At 40.2% G+C, this 15,067-nt stretch overlaps 1 protein-coding gene across 5 annotated transcripts in view; it reads right to left on the minus strand.

Moving 5' to 3' along the window:
* Positions 1-15,067, minus strand: part of PIK3CB (phosphatidylinositol-4,5-bisphosphate 3-kinase catalytic subunit beta) — an 87,889-nt gene that overhangs the window by 27,783 nt on the left and 45,039 nt on the right. For all 5 annotated transcript variants that reach the window (XM_088060909.1, XM_088060910.1, XM_005529601.3 and 2 more), the window contains exons 3-8: positions 8,643-8,825; positions 7,405-7,630; positions 4,538-4,761; positions 1,690-1,872; positions 1,300-1,470; positions 727-804 (exon numbers count right to left, since the gene is read on the minus strand). In XM_088060909.1, coding sequence (XP_087917035.1) covers positions 727-804; positions 1,300-1,470; positions 1,690-1,872; positions 4,538-4,761; positions 7,405-7,630; positions 8,643-8,795 — 1,035 coding nt within the window. In that variant the 5' untranslated portion in view covers positions 8,796-8,825. The remainder of the gene's footprint in view (positions 1-726; positions 805-1,299; positions 1,471-1,689; positions 1,873-4,537; positions 4,762-7,404; positions 7,631-8,642; positions 8,826-15,067) is intronic.

Genomic DNA, 15,067 nt, shown 5'->3' on the forward strand with positions numbered 1-15,067 from the left:
TACAAGGAGGCTGTAACAACAGTTTTGAATGAAAAAAATGAACCAAGTATCCTGAATAAAGCATGAGAACAGCAAATATCAATGGTTAACCACAGGAGTGGCTACACAATTTACTGATCTCTAAACCAAATAAAGGAGTTTAATGCTTTTCTACCTCACAGGCAAGTGTTTTGTAAGGCATTGAGGTAGCTGTGCAATAAATTCCCATGTGTTAACAACTTGTGGTCTATACAGCAGTCAGTAACCCAGTCATGTATATTTTTACAGGAAATGATACTCCAGCTTTCTTTCTTTCTTTGTGTTCCTTATGTGTAGAAAATAAAAGACATATTGTATAGAAGCACACAGTCCAAGTTCAGACATACAGAATATATTCAGGACTACAAAAATACCACTTTAAAGCCTTTAACATTTAATTTACTCGTGTCAGGTGTTTATGACAATCTATTTTAAATGAGTTCATTTCACACCACTATCAGCACTTTAGAGAAAACATGTTTTAAAAAATCAAATACCAATGAACACTTATGCCATACTGCCACAATGATTGGCACATATCCAACTCCAGGCAATAAAGGAGTATTTTAGCAATAAAGCCAGATTTTGACTAATGATATTGGGAATAAATGAAAATGCTGAAATCTTTATGATTCTGAGTTCACTTAGCATTGAAAATCATTAAAATTATGAACAGGATGTCATCTGATACCAGACACAATTACTTACTTTGGCATTTTCTTCTGTGTTTAGTTTATTACCCTTTAATAGAATAATCTTGAATGGGTTAGAAATATCCCACACACTCTGAGAAGAGAAACAAAGACACAAGTTCATTCTTCACCACTGTAACATTGAGACCTACTTTGTAAGCTAAGCATTTTAAGCAAAAATATCAAATACAAACCAAAAAAATGCAGTTAAAAATATAAATTTAAAATCTTCAAAGATAAACTGGTTATCACAGCTACAAGAGTAGACAAAGTAAAAACTCAGCTGGAAGAGAGTTGGGGGTGAGAACATATGTCGTGTACTACATCCTGACAATTCAAAATTGATTGTTCATTCTGAATAACTCCAGAGTGTGTAATAAAGCAAAGACCTGTCCACATTTCTGTTTATGTTTAAATCTCCCAAGCAACAGGAGGCTCTGAGTCGACCCAGGTGGGCTACACTGGGACACAGCAGTGACAGCACAAGTCCCAGGCACTGTGAACAGCAGTGACAGCACAAGTCCCAGGCACTGTGATTTATGTCCCCCAAGTTCCCTTTTGGTATCAGACGTTCTCCCTATGAACTCACAGTTGTTGCTCTTGTTTTTTTTGGTGGCAGAGGAAGAGGGAGGTTGGAGGATTTTCGGTTTATGGCAGCTTCTATGGCAATCATCTCCTGCTCACACATCTTCTTTATGGTGCAGCACTCCACCAGTGTCAGCTGGGGAAGGGTCCTGCTCATCACACAGTTGCGGATATACTGAAAGGCCAGGGAAAACAGCTGTTAGCAGCCAGCAGAATAGTTCTACAGCAACCTCCAAACCAAAGAAACAAAGAATTCATCACATGTGTTTTACAACTGCAGAGGGCTGCAGACACCAGGAGGGAGATGCTGCTGTTCAGTAGTGGGATGGGAGGAAGCACCTTTGGCCAAAGCAGCAGAGAATTGTTACATCAAGTTCCAAAAAATTCTGTGTACCTGGAACTGAATTAATGGGTGATCACCAAAGACATATTCCAGTCTTCCACTAACTTGCAGCACATAATCAGCAGGATCAACTTCCTCATCTTCTTTTCCATGGATAGTCAAACGTTTTCGGATTGCCAGTTCATTCAGCTTGATGGGATTCATGTTAGGAGACACCTGGAAACTAAATACATCCTAACAAAACACAAACAGAAATACTGAAGGACAAAGTTGTCATAGGCAAACACACAAGGCTAAGATTTTAGCACACATAATAAAACAGGTAGAAATAATAACTGTTAAATCCAGACTATTTTAACATTTAAAGTCTGATTATTATGACAATCAAAATAAGAGACACCCTAAAAGCTGTTAGATGTTAATTTCGAAACTTTTATATTATCAGAAGAACTTTTTAAAACATAGGCCTTTATTTGATTTAGCAGTGATTTAAACACTTCTAGAGCAATGTATTGTTGGAATGCTGAATGAGGGAGACAATAAATCACAATGCATTTCAAAGTATTTAGCAGTACTAGATGTGTTAATTTTCCATTTTTCTGGCCAGTAGCAAGTTATCCTTTTTCTAAGTATCATTGAACTCACAAGCAAAAGCTTCAAGTAAGAAAGAAGAAGAAACTGTGAATGTGATTTATGTAGAAAACCATCACCACATTGGGAAGAGAGCAGAAAAGAGGAGTAGCAGCCAATACGTGCAGCACTCTGAACACAACGTGGAAAGACTGCATTTTTAAAGAATGCTTTTAATTAAAACCCTTAGAGGCTATTGACCTATTTCCAAAGGATCTCTAATTTTGATGTGATCTAAAAATATTGAGGTAAGAAGTTACTCTCTTTTGTAAATTAAAAAGAAGGTTTAAATTAATTTCAAGTTCCTAAAGTACAAGGTCTTCTGTGAAATCTTTTATCTCCCTTCATCCATCACATTATGATTTACACAGGTTTATCTGCAAAGGTTGATTCAGGAGATCCTGGGGTCTTGTTGTTTTATTTTTTTCAAGGTTTTTTTTGGTTTGTTGTTTTTTTTATTTACATGCCCAGTTCTGAAGATGTGAGCACCCTAAACCCAGATATTGACAAATGTGAAGTGTTGTCTGCTTAGAGTCTTTTGACTTGTGCTTTATTTATACAGACTGGTAAGAAGCCAAGCTGCCCGAATGGAACAAGCAAACTCCACACACTCACACTAAATTAATTCTGTGTTTTCTCAGTTTCTGCCTGGCTCACAACAGCTTCCCCCTTTCAGAAAGCTGCCACAGTGTGAAGGCTTTCATCTCCTGCCATAACTGCTAGTGATAGACAGGGAATAACACCTTTTCTTCCCAGGAAGCTGGTGCTCTCTGACAACCTTCCTCCCCACATGACCTTAACAGACATGTCACAGAGATGGGGAGCAGTGTCTCCTGATCCAGAGACAACCACAGAGCCCTTACAGCTCACCCACACCTTCCAGACAAAAAGTACTTTAATATTTCCTTCTCTCAATCTTGCAGCTGCAAGAGTTGACAGAACAGTCCCCACACCTTCCACTTTAATTCTCCTGGGATGACTCCAGTGCTCAGTGCAAGTAATGAAGTCTGGAACAGAGTTTACTGCTCTAAAAAGCAGCTCAGATTTGAACTGTTAATAGCTCTGAAGGTCAGAGCTGGCAGCAGAAGCATTTGAAACATTTGAAATGTCAGCAGCCTATGCTATTATAGTGGCAGGCAAATACATTCTGCACCAGCAAGAACTTTTGCACTGCTTTTGTCCTGTCAGCATATGCATATAGATGTAGTATTTAATCAAGGGCTGAAGATAATCTCACTCCTGCACAACTACAGGCTCTCTGTTAAGCTGAACAGGACTAGTAAAGGTTTTGTCATAGAACACTTTTGCATCCAACATCAGCTTGGGTTACTGCTGACCAAATTTAGCTTTTACCTCTACATTTAATGTTTACAGGGGCAGATGTGTGTACCATTTTAAACCTTTTAAGTTTAAAAAGATAGTGCTAGAAATAATTCAGCTTTGCAACTAAAATCATCTGAATCATTAGAAAATCAGCCTCTTGCACCTGAGTCAAAATGGACATCAAATCTAGCCTGATGTATTTACACACCTGTAAGTTTTTATGGTTTCCAATGCTGATTCATGGTTACCCAAAAGAGCAGAGTGCAAAAAAGGGTAATGGATATAGCAGACTCAGGCAGAGTCATAGCAACATCATAAAAACTCATGATAAAACTTTTCAGGTTTTCCTGGTAGAAAATAAAGGGGGGTTTATTTTAAAGGTTTTGCTAGCCTTAACAAATAGCTAACTCTAAGTCTCAGTGCTTTGGTTTCCTGTGTGCATTTCTAGTAAAGGGAATACCGATTCTTCTTTTTTAAAAAAAAATATTTCTCAATCTAATTAGCAGATCAACCCCAAAGATGTTCAGTGAGTCACACACAGAGACAAGTGTGTTGAATATGGTGCCTCCCAATTACCAGCAATCTCTGATGAACTGAGCTTAAAACTTAATGTAAGTGAAGCAACACAGGAACATTTGGCCAAAAAAACTCCTGACAACTTTGGATCACATTTCACATTTAAACAAACGTGTAGTAATATAGAAGATACAAGTTGTACATTTTACCTTTAGAAGCTGAACTGTAATTAGACTTTAGAAGTTCAATTAACCATAGGGTCACATTCTCACTTTCTTTCAAGAATCAAGGATCCTGGTGAAAGACTTTGAATTTTGAAGTAAACACCATAATGTAAGTGTTCTATTTCATTTATATCCATAAGCAATCCATTCTAATTCAGACCTGGATCAAGAACAGCTCATGAAACATGATGAACAACCATTCCTACCTGGCAATTGTCAAAATGAACAGCCACTACAAGGTTCCCACTGTAGAGTTTATCTTGGAAGCTCTCTGGGATAACAGGCTCCTGCTCTGGTGGGTAAGTGTGCTTCAACCAGTCCATCCAGGAGAGACCCACAAGAGATTGAATCTTTTCTTCACTGATTCTCCTCATTTTAGCTCGGAAGTCATTCACTTCAGGATCTTGTAAGGCATCGAACTCATGGAGACCTGAAAGAATTCAAGGAAGCAAAAGGATACACACAGCTGTACAAATGCTGCCCATCCCATTTAAACTTCTATCAGCTTTAAGTTAAGGTGACACAGGTGGTTTCCTTCAGATATCCCATCCAAAATGGGTGCTCAGAGTTGAGCTGGGTTCTACACTGTCCTGGACATCAGTGGACTTCCAAAGCTACTTGCACAATTCCTATGTAACCTGGCATAAGTGTTTATTTAAACACCATGAACCATGTTCATGGGTTCATGGTGTTTAATCATGAATTTTAGGCACTATGAACTGGAAAATCCAACCTTACCCTGAGTTCAAGATAGTTTGGAAAGTTTTAAGTCTCTCCTCACAAGAGAAAATATAAAAAAGCACAGTAAATGCAGAGCAGAACTGCTTGTGAGCTATGGGGTGTTTCTAATCACTAGAAAGATGACATCATTCTTTTTAATTTTGTTTAAAAGTGAAAAAAGAAAATCTTCTACTCAAGTCAAAATGACATGACTGAAATTTCTACCAATCCAAGACCAGTAAAGTTCCTTTTCCAAGACACATAACTGAAGAATACACAGGGCAAGTCCTGTCTGACCAACTTGGTGGCTTTCTGTGATTGAATGACATCAGTGGACAAGGGGATGGCTGTGGATGTCACCTAGGTGAACTTCTGTAAGGCCTTGGACACGGGCCCCATAAAGGCCTTGTCTAAACTGGAAAGAGATGTGTTTGGTGGACTGCTCAGTGGGTGTGAAATTGGTTGGGCAGTCACATCCAGAGGGTCACGGTCAACATCTCAGAGTTCCAGCGGACACGAGTGACAAGCAGTGTCCCTCAGGGTGTGCTAGGACCAGTGCTCTTAAATAGCTTCTCTAATGACATTGACAGAGGGATTGAGGGCACCCTCAACAGAGCTGGAGATGGCACCAAGCTGGGCAGCGTGGTGACATACCTGAAGGATGGGATGAGAGCCAGAGGAACCTGGACAAGCACAAGTAGTGGGCACATGGGAATCCCACTGAGGTTCAACAAGACCAAATGCACCTGGCTCATGGCAACCCCCAGTACCAACACAGGCTGGGGGATCAGCCCTGCCCAGGAGGATTTGGGGGTGCTGGTGGATGAACTGGACATGACCTGGCCATGAGCACTCAGAGCCTAGAAAGCCAAACGTGTCCTAGGCTGCATCACAAGCACTGAGGGCAGGTGGGCAGGGGAGGGGATTCTGCCCCTCTCTTCTGCTCTGGTGAGAGCCCACCTGCAGTGCTGCACTCAGCTCTGGGGCCCCCAGCATAGGGGGGACAGGAACCTTCTGGAGAGAATCCAGAGGAGGCCACAAAGAGGCTCAGAGGGATGGAACACCTCTGCAACAGAGATGGGCTGAGAGAGTCTGGAGAAAAGCAAGCTCTGGGGAGTTTTTAAATTAAAAGAGGGTAGGTTTAGATTAGATTTAAAGAAGAAATTTTTTACAAGGAGGGTGGTGAGACACTGGCACCAAGTGCCCAGAGAGGTGGTGGATGCCCCATCCTGGACACAGTCAAGGTCAGTCACAGGGCCCTGAACAATCTGGTTCAGTTGAATGTATCCCTGCCCACAGCAGGGGGGTGGAACGAGAGGACCTTTAAAAGGTTCCTTTCAACCCAAACCAGCCCATGTTCCTATGATACAATGGAAAGTTGTGACTTTTTGGTACTTCAGGACATGTAGGGCCTTAAAGTGTCTTTATCTTCACTCGTGAACTTTGAAGGACATTGTCCAAATCACACAAAGCACCAAGCACCTTTTGAGAAAAAAGCACTAAGTTTAGAAGCTCAGACAGGAACACATTTTTTTCCCTGCTAAGGTACAGAATAGGGGCTGCATAAGGCAGGGTCTCACACAGCTCTGATATTCAAATATTCAATCACAGAATGTGAATCTCTCCAAATCCATCAGGATCTGTCTGAATGGTTAAACTGACCAACTGTTCCCATTGTCAGCTCTAACAAATAGGCAGACAGTGTACTGCTGAAATCTAAACAAAACCTGCAGTCTTTATAAGAGACCTAACAATGGCTCATTGTTTTAAAACAAGAGGTATGACCTCATATGACCCTGTCAATCTTGATTGTATAACCAAGCAGAGTAGATTTAAAAGCTGAAAATTCTGAAATAACATTAAGAATAAGTTACTGTGAAACCTTTAAAAATAGCTTCTCATTGTTTGATGAAAATCAGTGTCACAATTGAGAGCAAAAACAAGAATCATTGTTAACCAACTCAGACACCATGTATAATAAAATCATAATTTCTAATTCCTTCTGAGTATCCAATTTGCTGGTTATTTATTATAACACTGCTCAAGAATTATGCTGTTCTTCACTTAGTAATAATAATACATATTTTCTCCTCATCTACAAAACAAAACTTGTTCCTGATTGGTGTAGTAATACAACACTGAAATGCAATACAGAAAGTAGCTTTAAACAACTTTTATGTGCTTCATTTTGAGTATTTAAATTCTTTCCAACTATATCAGTATTTGTTTGACAAAGGGAAATACTGAATTGTTAATATATATTTTTTAAAAATCCACTCCTACTTACCCAATTAAGACCCTCTCACACAAAAAAGTTTAACCTCATTTTTAAAAAAAAATTAAATGGAATTACCTTTGCCTATAAGGACACCTATTCTGGAATCCAACTTTTCTCCTGGATCACAGTTCCTTGTCACTAGTTTAAGGACAGGAAGAAAGGGTCTAACATCACAAAGTCTCCGTGTTTCATCCTCTAATTCTTCATGCACAGCAGTCTGATTCACACATGAGAACATGTAAGAGTCAATCTCCATGAGGAGATGAAAGAGAGGGTAGGAATGTGCCTGCTTCCATAACAGCTGCAATGAAAACAAAGAAATAAATGAAAAAAGAGACAAAACAGAAAACAGGGTCATATCTTAAGGCCCTGAAGGCAACAGTCATTTCAATTTATGTTCTCAAAAAATAGAAACATCTTTGCTAACTTGTTTATTTTTTATCACTATATATCATTATATGTTTACTTTGTCTCACTTTTAGTCTCTATATTGAGTGATTTCCAGGACAGACCTCCATAGTTAGCATCAGTATTTCTTTCCTTTGGAAAACAGCTAAATATCAACAGTACGGGGTTATGGCATGTCAAGTTTCCATGTCCCACAAGCAGCAAAAAAACCAGACAGGGTTCAAAACCCTTACTGCTGTCACTTACATGTTTGTTTTTAAATTCTTTATCACTTGAAATCACTTATTGTATTAAAAGTAGGTTAGTCTGTGCTGTAATTCATTCACTGGCTAATTCCTCAGTAACTTTTCCCAATGTCCTCACATGGCCATTATCCGATCAAAGGTCAGTAAATTTTAATATCTGTGGTCACTTCCTTACATTCTCTCCTTCCTTTCACTTGGACATTCCCTCACGCTTTAAGTGATGCCTCAATTTGTACAAAACCTTTAAGAAGCAGCAGACACAGTTTTTAAAGCAATTATCTTTGGTGCCAGTCAACAGAAGCAGGAGCCCAATCTGTGCCTTCTGCACTAAAAATCTGATCAGAGAAACGTTAGATCAGCAAACAATGGATTACCAACGTCTTAGAAAAAGCTTTAGAGTAGCAATACAGTAAAACATACAGCTATTAGAATAATCTCTGCTGAAGCAAGAAGCCACTTTCCAAACCTTGCCATCTGCCCAAACCCAGCGCTAACCCCCCACCCACACACTTCTTTATCAATCAATCTGCTGGACACGTGCCTTCAGTACCTCATTTCCTCATTCTCTGTCAAAATTCATGACTTGATTTGCCAGAGGGTACATCAAAATCAGAACCAGGCCTCATTCCAAACATCAGTTAACTGCCCATTTGGTGTTACCTGTTTAATCTGAGATATGGTGGCATCTCGAGGGACGTCCAGGTTGATGTAGATTCCAGTGGGCAACAGGAAGTCCACAGATATTGAGCCATCAGCACCAATCTGTGAATCCACTGCCCAGATGTCAAGGCTGTCTGTCACGGCAGGAGGCATTATGGAATCTCAATATCATAACCACATGGCCTTAGGGGAAAAAAAACCTTAAAATTCAGTATATTTAACCTTCTATAATTAGACACACATTTTAAAGTCTTTGGAAGGTTTACATAAGCCTGCTTTGTGCAGCTCAGCTTACAACTCTGAGGTCTCAAATGCCAGTACTGCAAATACATAAGCACAGTTTTACTCATTAATGTTATTTAACAAAATAAAAGTATTTGCCTGGCAAAGCATTATCGTTGAGATGTTTATATCATTAAAACTAAGTAATAAGAGAAAAATCTAATTAGAGGTTAGCTGAAACAAAGTTAGAAATTCATTTCAAGCTGTCTTTAAAACTTTACCTGTGTAAAACACAATCAAACTAAACTTCTTGGATGAGGCAATATTTCATATGAAACCTCATGATCAGTTTCACTATTTTATTTTTTTGCAAATTTCCTGTTAGTTGTTCATGAATGCGGCCAGTGACATTCAACTTGAAAATCTTTATTAACAGCAGGAAAAATTTCTTCAACTCTACTAGAAAGTGCCATTTTCCTCTACAAACACTTATCTCAATTTCACCCTTAGAGAAGGATCACTGAACTCCACCAACTGTGGGAACTGCATCCACGACAGGGCAGGAGGAAACCTTGCCCATGATCTCCCCCAGCTCACTCCTCTGCCTTCCTGACTGCCTGTCCTTTGTATTTCAGCACATTTTCATTTACTCCTAACGCTACCACCAGTTTTTCTGACCTTCCAAGTCTTCTCTTGTGATTACCACTCTCTAAAGCTGAGTTTTCCCTTCAGCCATGGCTCACTGAATGATTTACCCTTCTCCTCATCCAGGCAATGCTCTTCAGCTGTCAAAGGGATGGGGAGCATTGGAAAACACTATTATAAAGCACTTTGATAGACAAGTTACCCCTACATCTTTTGAATTTCTGTTGGACAGCACAAGATGTGGGAAATCACCCTTTGTAACAGAAGATGGCAGAATATTCAACTCCACTTGCAGCTTTCCAATATTTCAATTAGTCCTTCCCCACAATGGATAAGAGGATGCCAGCAGTACAAAAATCCACTTGCCAGTTCAAAGCTGCCTCAGGTATTTGACAACACACTCCATCCCACCTCTAAGTGCCATGTAAATACACTGAATAACAGGACCCAAATCATTCCAACACCTTCCCATCTGGTCTTTGCAAAGCTGTGAGGACCAGCACAAGCTGCCAACACATCATGTAACCACACCAATGCATGGATCACTCCATATTTTGTTTGTACTAGATAGAAATATAGCAGAGTTTTCATTAACACCAAACAAAAGACCTCTAAATTTCAGGAAGTGTAAGTACATAAGGAACCATTTTTTCTCAATAGAAGCAATAATTAGGGAGCTCCTACCACCATCATCAAAGAATAGTTTTACCACCATCATGTCCACATTTTCCTCCAAAAAAGTCCACTACACCGAGCAGATTGAATTAAAGCAAAAATAATTGGAGGTTGTGATGTGGTAAAAATAACAAATCAGATATGAAGGTTTTTTATATGAACTACTACAGTCTACAAATCCATCCATTCATCATTGGATGTGTGAAGCTTAGCATGGTATGTGAGCTCTGAGCTGTCTAAAGGAAAGAGATAAAATGTTACCCCATCATTACACCCAGCACAGACTACATTATTGGAATAACACAGCATCTGCCAAAAAACACACCCAGACAAAATGTGAAATTCCTCATTACCAATCAGTATATTTTCCACAAGTTACTATTTTAATGGGATACTATTTGTTTTCCTCCATTCATTTACTTGTATTCATAAAATGCTGGCTGCGATTCTGTTGTAACTGAAATTAGCAGTCAGCAAAAAATAATAATAATATACTTTTTCATATTTGGATACACATATTTGCAGTTATTTTCTGTGGTCATGAGGGTAAAATAAAGAGCTATTTCCATTACAAAGCATTACTTGGACAGGTACAGCAGTAAGGAAATCTGTTTTATATAGTTATTTTGTATATAGTTCATCCCTGCTTTAATTCAGCGTATCTTTTCTATTTTCATCCTTTTTCGGATGTTTTTCACAGTTGCAGTTGTTGAAACCACTTCAATGCATTAACAAGAGTTTAAAATGTTCAAAGAAACAAGACTTAAAAATGCTGCTCCATATCCTGGAGTCCAAACACCACAACACAGTCCTTTTAAGATTTGTTTATCATTACAGATTTCCAGCACAGACACCAGAATCTTTTAAAATTCCATCTGCTTTTTCAATTAAAAAGGGAAGAGAAGCCATGTTGCCAATCTGAGCATGCTGAGGAGTTATTCTTGCTCTCAGGCACTTACTTAATATTTCCTTCCTCACGGAAGCGGGTCAGTGTGTTTTGCAGCCAGCACCCTGTTCCTGCCCCGCAAGCTGACATCACAGGGACCGAGAGAGAACCAGTTTTTATCCTGAGAAACACAAGATTGCCAACCCACAGCAGCTCTGGGGTTGAGTCACAGCCCCATCTGGGACATGTGTGGTGGCACTGGTAACTAACTAACAATATCACATCTAGGAACTGAAACAAAGGCAAAAAGCCATCTGGACTGGGGGCAACAGCACCAGAGACATTTTAAACAACTTCCAGCTAAAGGAAAAAAAAACCCAACAATTCAAATAATAATAAAAAGCTATTTCAGGCTGTTAACCTCATAGCTATTCCTGCTCACTGTCACAGTAACAACAACCTCACTTACAAAAGAAGGAAGTAATTAAACCAGCACTTAACCTTGGCTCCTCAAGTGTCTAATCAATGACTTTGAATTTCACAGGAGCAAAGCCCAATATATCTCATTTTTTTTTTCTAAAGCACAGGTAGTACTGACAGCATTCAAACCTTACCATGTAAAGTGTAAATTTTCTCTAAGCTTTGACCTGCAAATTTCAGATTCATATATGTGTGTGTGTGCCCACATGCTCACCCTCCTAATCAATTTGTATTTTAATACACCAGCAGTTCTGCCAGAACAGCTTATACTAATGGAAAGAAATGGAAAACAGATGAGCAGAACACCTGCAGAAGAAGGAAATTATCACTCATCTTGGTATTTATTTATATAATGTACACAAGAAGAAGACCTGAAACAGGATTTCTCAGTTGGGTGTTGCTGTTGTGGTTTTTAAAGGACTTGCCATCTCTAGGCAGACAAAAGAATTTGCTCTGGTGCTAAACAGCCTCATTCCAGAAGCCAGGAGACCTTATAGCTTTCCCCTCACCTCCCAGCAAAAGTACATATCATTTAACCAACAAGACAGCTTGGAAAGGAAAAAAAAGGAAAAAAACAAAGAAAAAAAAAAAGTGCTACCAGAAGCAGGCTACTTCTTCATTGATTTCTAAAACAGTTTAAAGACAGACATAGTCAAAAGTAAGCTGCACATTATTTTTATGTGAATCGCAGCCCATTCATGTTTTCAAAACAGACCTAATCAAAACAGAACTAAAATAATATGTGTCCTGGGTTATGCAGAGCAGGTACAAGACTAGTTTGGGAAAAAAAAATGTAGGCAACACTTCCAGCAGGTGGTCTGCCACCAGCAGAACCACTGGAACATTGCACAGATCCAGTTAACAAAACACAGGTATTCAGAACATCCCCAGGAGTCCCACACTTATTCTTTAGACTAAAGGATCAGTAGGATTTCAGAAGCTGTGCTTACACGTTAGGGCTGTGTTCTCTTCCTAAACCACCCACACATTTTCCTGAAGGCAGGCAAGACTATCCTGTGCCAAGCTCAAATCCATCGTGACTCCTTCAGGACATTGCTGAGAGCCCAGGAGCACCCAGCTGCAAAGGCTTCCCACCACTGCTGCCAGAGCTGGAGAAATCCATTGTGTCTGTGCTGGGCAGTTAACTTGAACATGTACAGGAATTAAACCCAGAGGGTGCAAATATTTGACATCAAACAGTGCAAGGGATGCCAAGGATAAGCATGGGAGGGAGTTTGTAAGGTTATCCTGAAATGAAGATCTGCCCAAGATCATGCTCACAGAGAGCCTGTCTGGAGCACTGCAAAAACTGAGACATGGAACAACAATGCAATGAACTCTCCTTTGAAAATAATTTATCATATCAGCAGAAGACTTAGACATTAAAATGTACCAAATCCACTTGAATTGACATCAACACTCAACATTTATCTGTGCCAGGTAAGTTATTCTAAAACTTTTAGAAGAATGTAGCAATTATGAAAACTCACACTGTGCCATTAAATCCTTTATTTCTGAACTCACCACAAATCCTCTACCACTCATCCTTTGAGATCTGTTTTTCTGTTGTTAAAAGAACACCAACATAAAATCCAGTGTAACCTTCAATGTTTTATCTTGAACTGTAATCCAGAAGAATACTAATAAAACACAAGTAAAAGTAGCTGCAAATAAGGTAGTAATCATAAACACACACACAATGCAGTGTCAATGGAAAATTTTGATGCCCCGTTATCTCTCATAGCATTTATTCTCCTGAGCACCTGTCTTTGGAAAAGCCTTTAGAAGAGCTATCTTAGATCTGAAATTATGTCACCCACCTCTGAAATGTGGTCAGTTCTCTCAGGAAGAAATCAGCATGCTATCATCCCAAACAAAAAGTGATGGCAAAAAGTTGGAGGGGAGGATAATTTCTATACTAAAAAGTAATTTTCCTTAAGAAGTAAGTTTCTTGTACACCATCTCTTCTAAACACAGGTGTGTTTTAAGGGCACATAAATATCTACAGCTCTTCAAGTTAAATATAAAGCTGGATTTACTCTTCACTAAGCCCATGAATATTTACATAAAGGACAAATATCAGAAGCTGATTTGTTTTAGATATGAAAAAACTAAGGGCCCTCTGCTTATCCAGACTTTTGCTTTATGTAATAAGTTTTTACAACTGTTGAGCACAACATCCAAGACAATCATCACTGTGATCAATACAGTTCTTCTCTTCTTGCTCTGTCATGTGGCAGCCAAGAGGCTAAAAAAACCCCAAAAGTCTTGCAGTAGTGAAAAGGGCCACCCCATCCGGACACACAAGAAGAGTGTTTAAACAGTATCTTACTGTCCAGAACAGAAGAGATGACAATCTGACCACAGTCATTTTCTATGAAACAGCAGCAGCACATCACGTAGTCTAAGCAGGAGAAACACTAAGCACTTGCACAATACAATCATTGTAATCGTTCCTCTAGCCACGTAAACATCTAGTACTATAAAAAGATGAGCAAGCTATAAATGAAATACTTGAGAAGAAACAAGGGAAAAGAACTTAGTAAAAAGATGGAAAAGGAGTCTGAAAATGCAGGAAGACTTATGTCCCGTGAAACTTAGAAAGCCTTTAGAAAAATGTTTTTTAAAAAAATTGAAAATGTCTGATTTTTTCTGAAGACACTAAAGATAAATATATGCATTAGATCAGGGTCTGTTCACAGCTCTGTAGAACTATTTCCTCTTTTATTTGTCAATTTGTACCAAATTCCCAGGAGCTGTTCTGCAGCCCAGGGCAGTGTCTGAGAGCTGCCCAGGACTGCACAGACAGTAACAGGGGCACTTTGGGCACCAGCTAGACCCTCTCCCCTCATCAGTCCCATTCCATGTTACTTCTGTTCCCTCCCAACCCATCCCCTCATGGCTCCCATTCCCTCTCCTCCTCAGCCCTATTCCATTCCCTCCCCGCATCCCTCCCGTTCCAGCCCCTCATGGCTCCCGTTCTCTTCCCCTCACGGCTCCCGTTCCCATCCCCTCACGGCTCCCGTTCCCATCCCCTCACGGCTCCCGTTCCCATCCCCTCACGGCTCCCGTTCCCATCCCCTCACGGCTCCCGTTCCCATCCCCTCACGGCTCCCGTTCCCATCCCCTCGCGGCTCCTGTTCCATTCACCCCAGGATAAGGGCAGCTCTCTGAGGGCAGCCCACAGCCACAGCAGCGCTGTTCAGCTTTTCCCCCCTATGGCCGTTCCCTCCCATCCTGCCGCAGCCACACAGGGAAAGCACAGGGAACAAACACCTCCAGTTTTCCATGGGCCCGGGAGTGGCCTGGCCCCAGGAGCAGCTGGTGAGGAGGAGAAGGATGAGGTGAGAACATGGCCCTCACCCTACAGAACAGGCACAGGGTGACACTGGGGTTAATGAGGAATCACAGAACCACTGGGCTGGAAGAGACCTTTAACATCATCCAGTCCAACCCAGCCCTAACACCTCAATAAACCCTGGCACCGAGTGCCACATCCAATCTGTTTTTAACACCT

The sequence above is a fragment of the Pseudopodoces humilis genome, chromosome 11, assembly GCF_049639895.1.
Source record: "Pseudopodoces humilis isolate 2021_Gansu_Grassland_sample_001 chromosome 11, ASM4963989v1, whole genome shotgun sequence".
NCBI lineage: Eukaryota > Metazoa > Chordata > Aves > Passeriformes > Paridae > Pseudopodoces > Pseudopodoces humilis.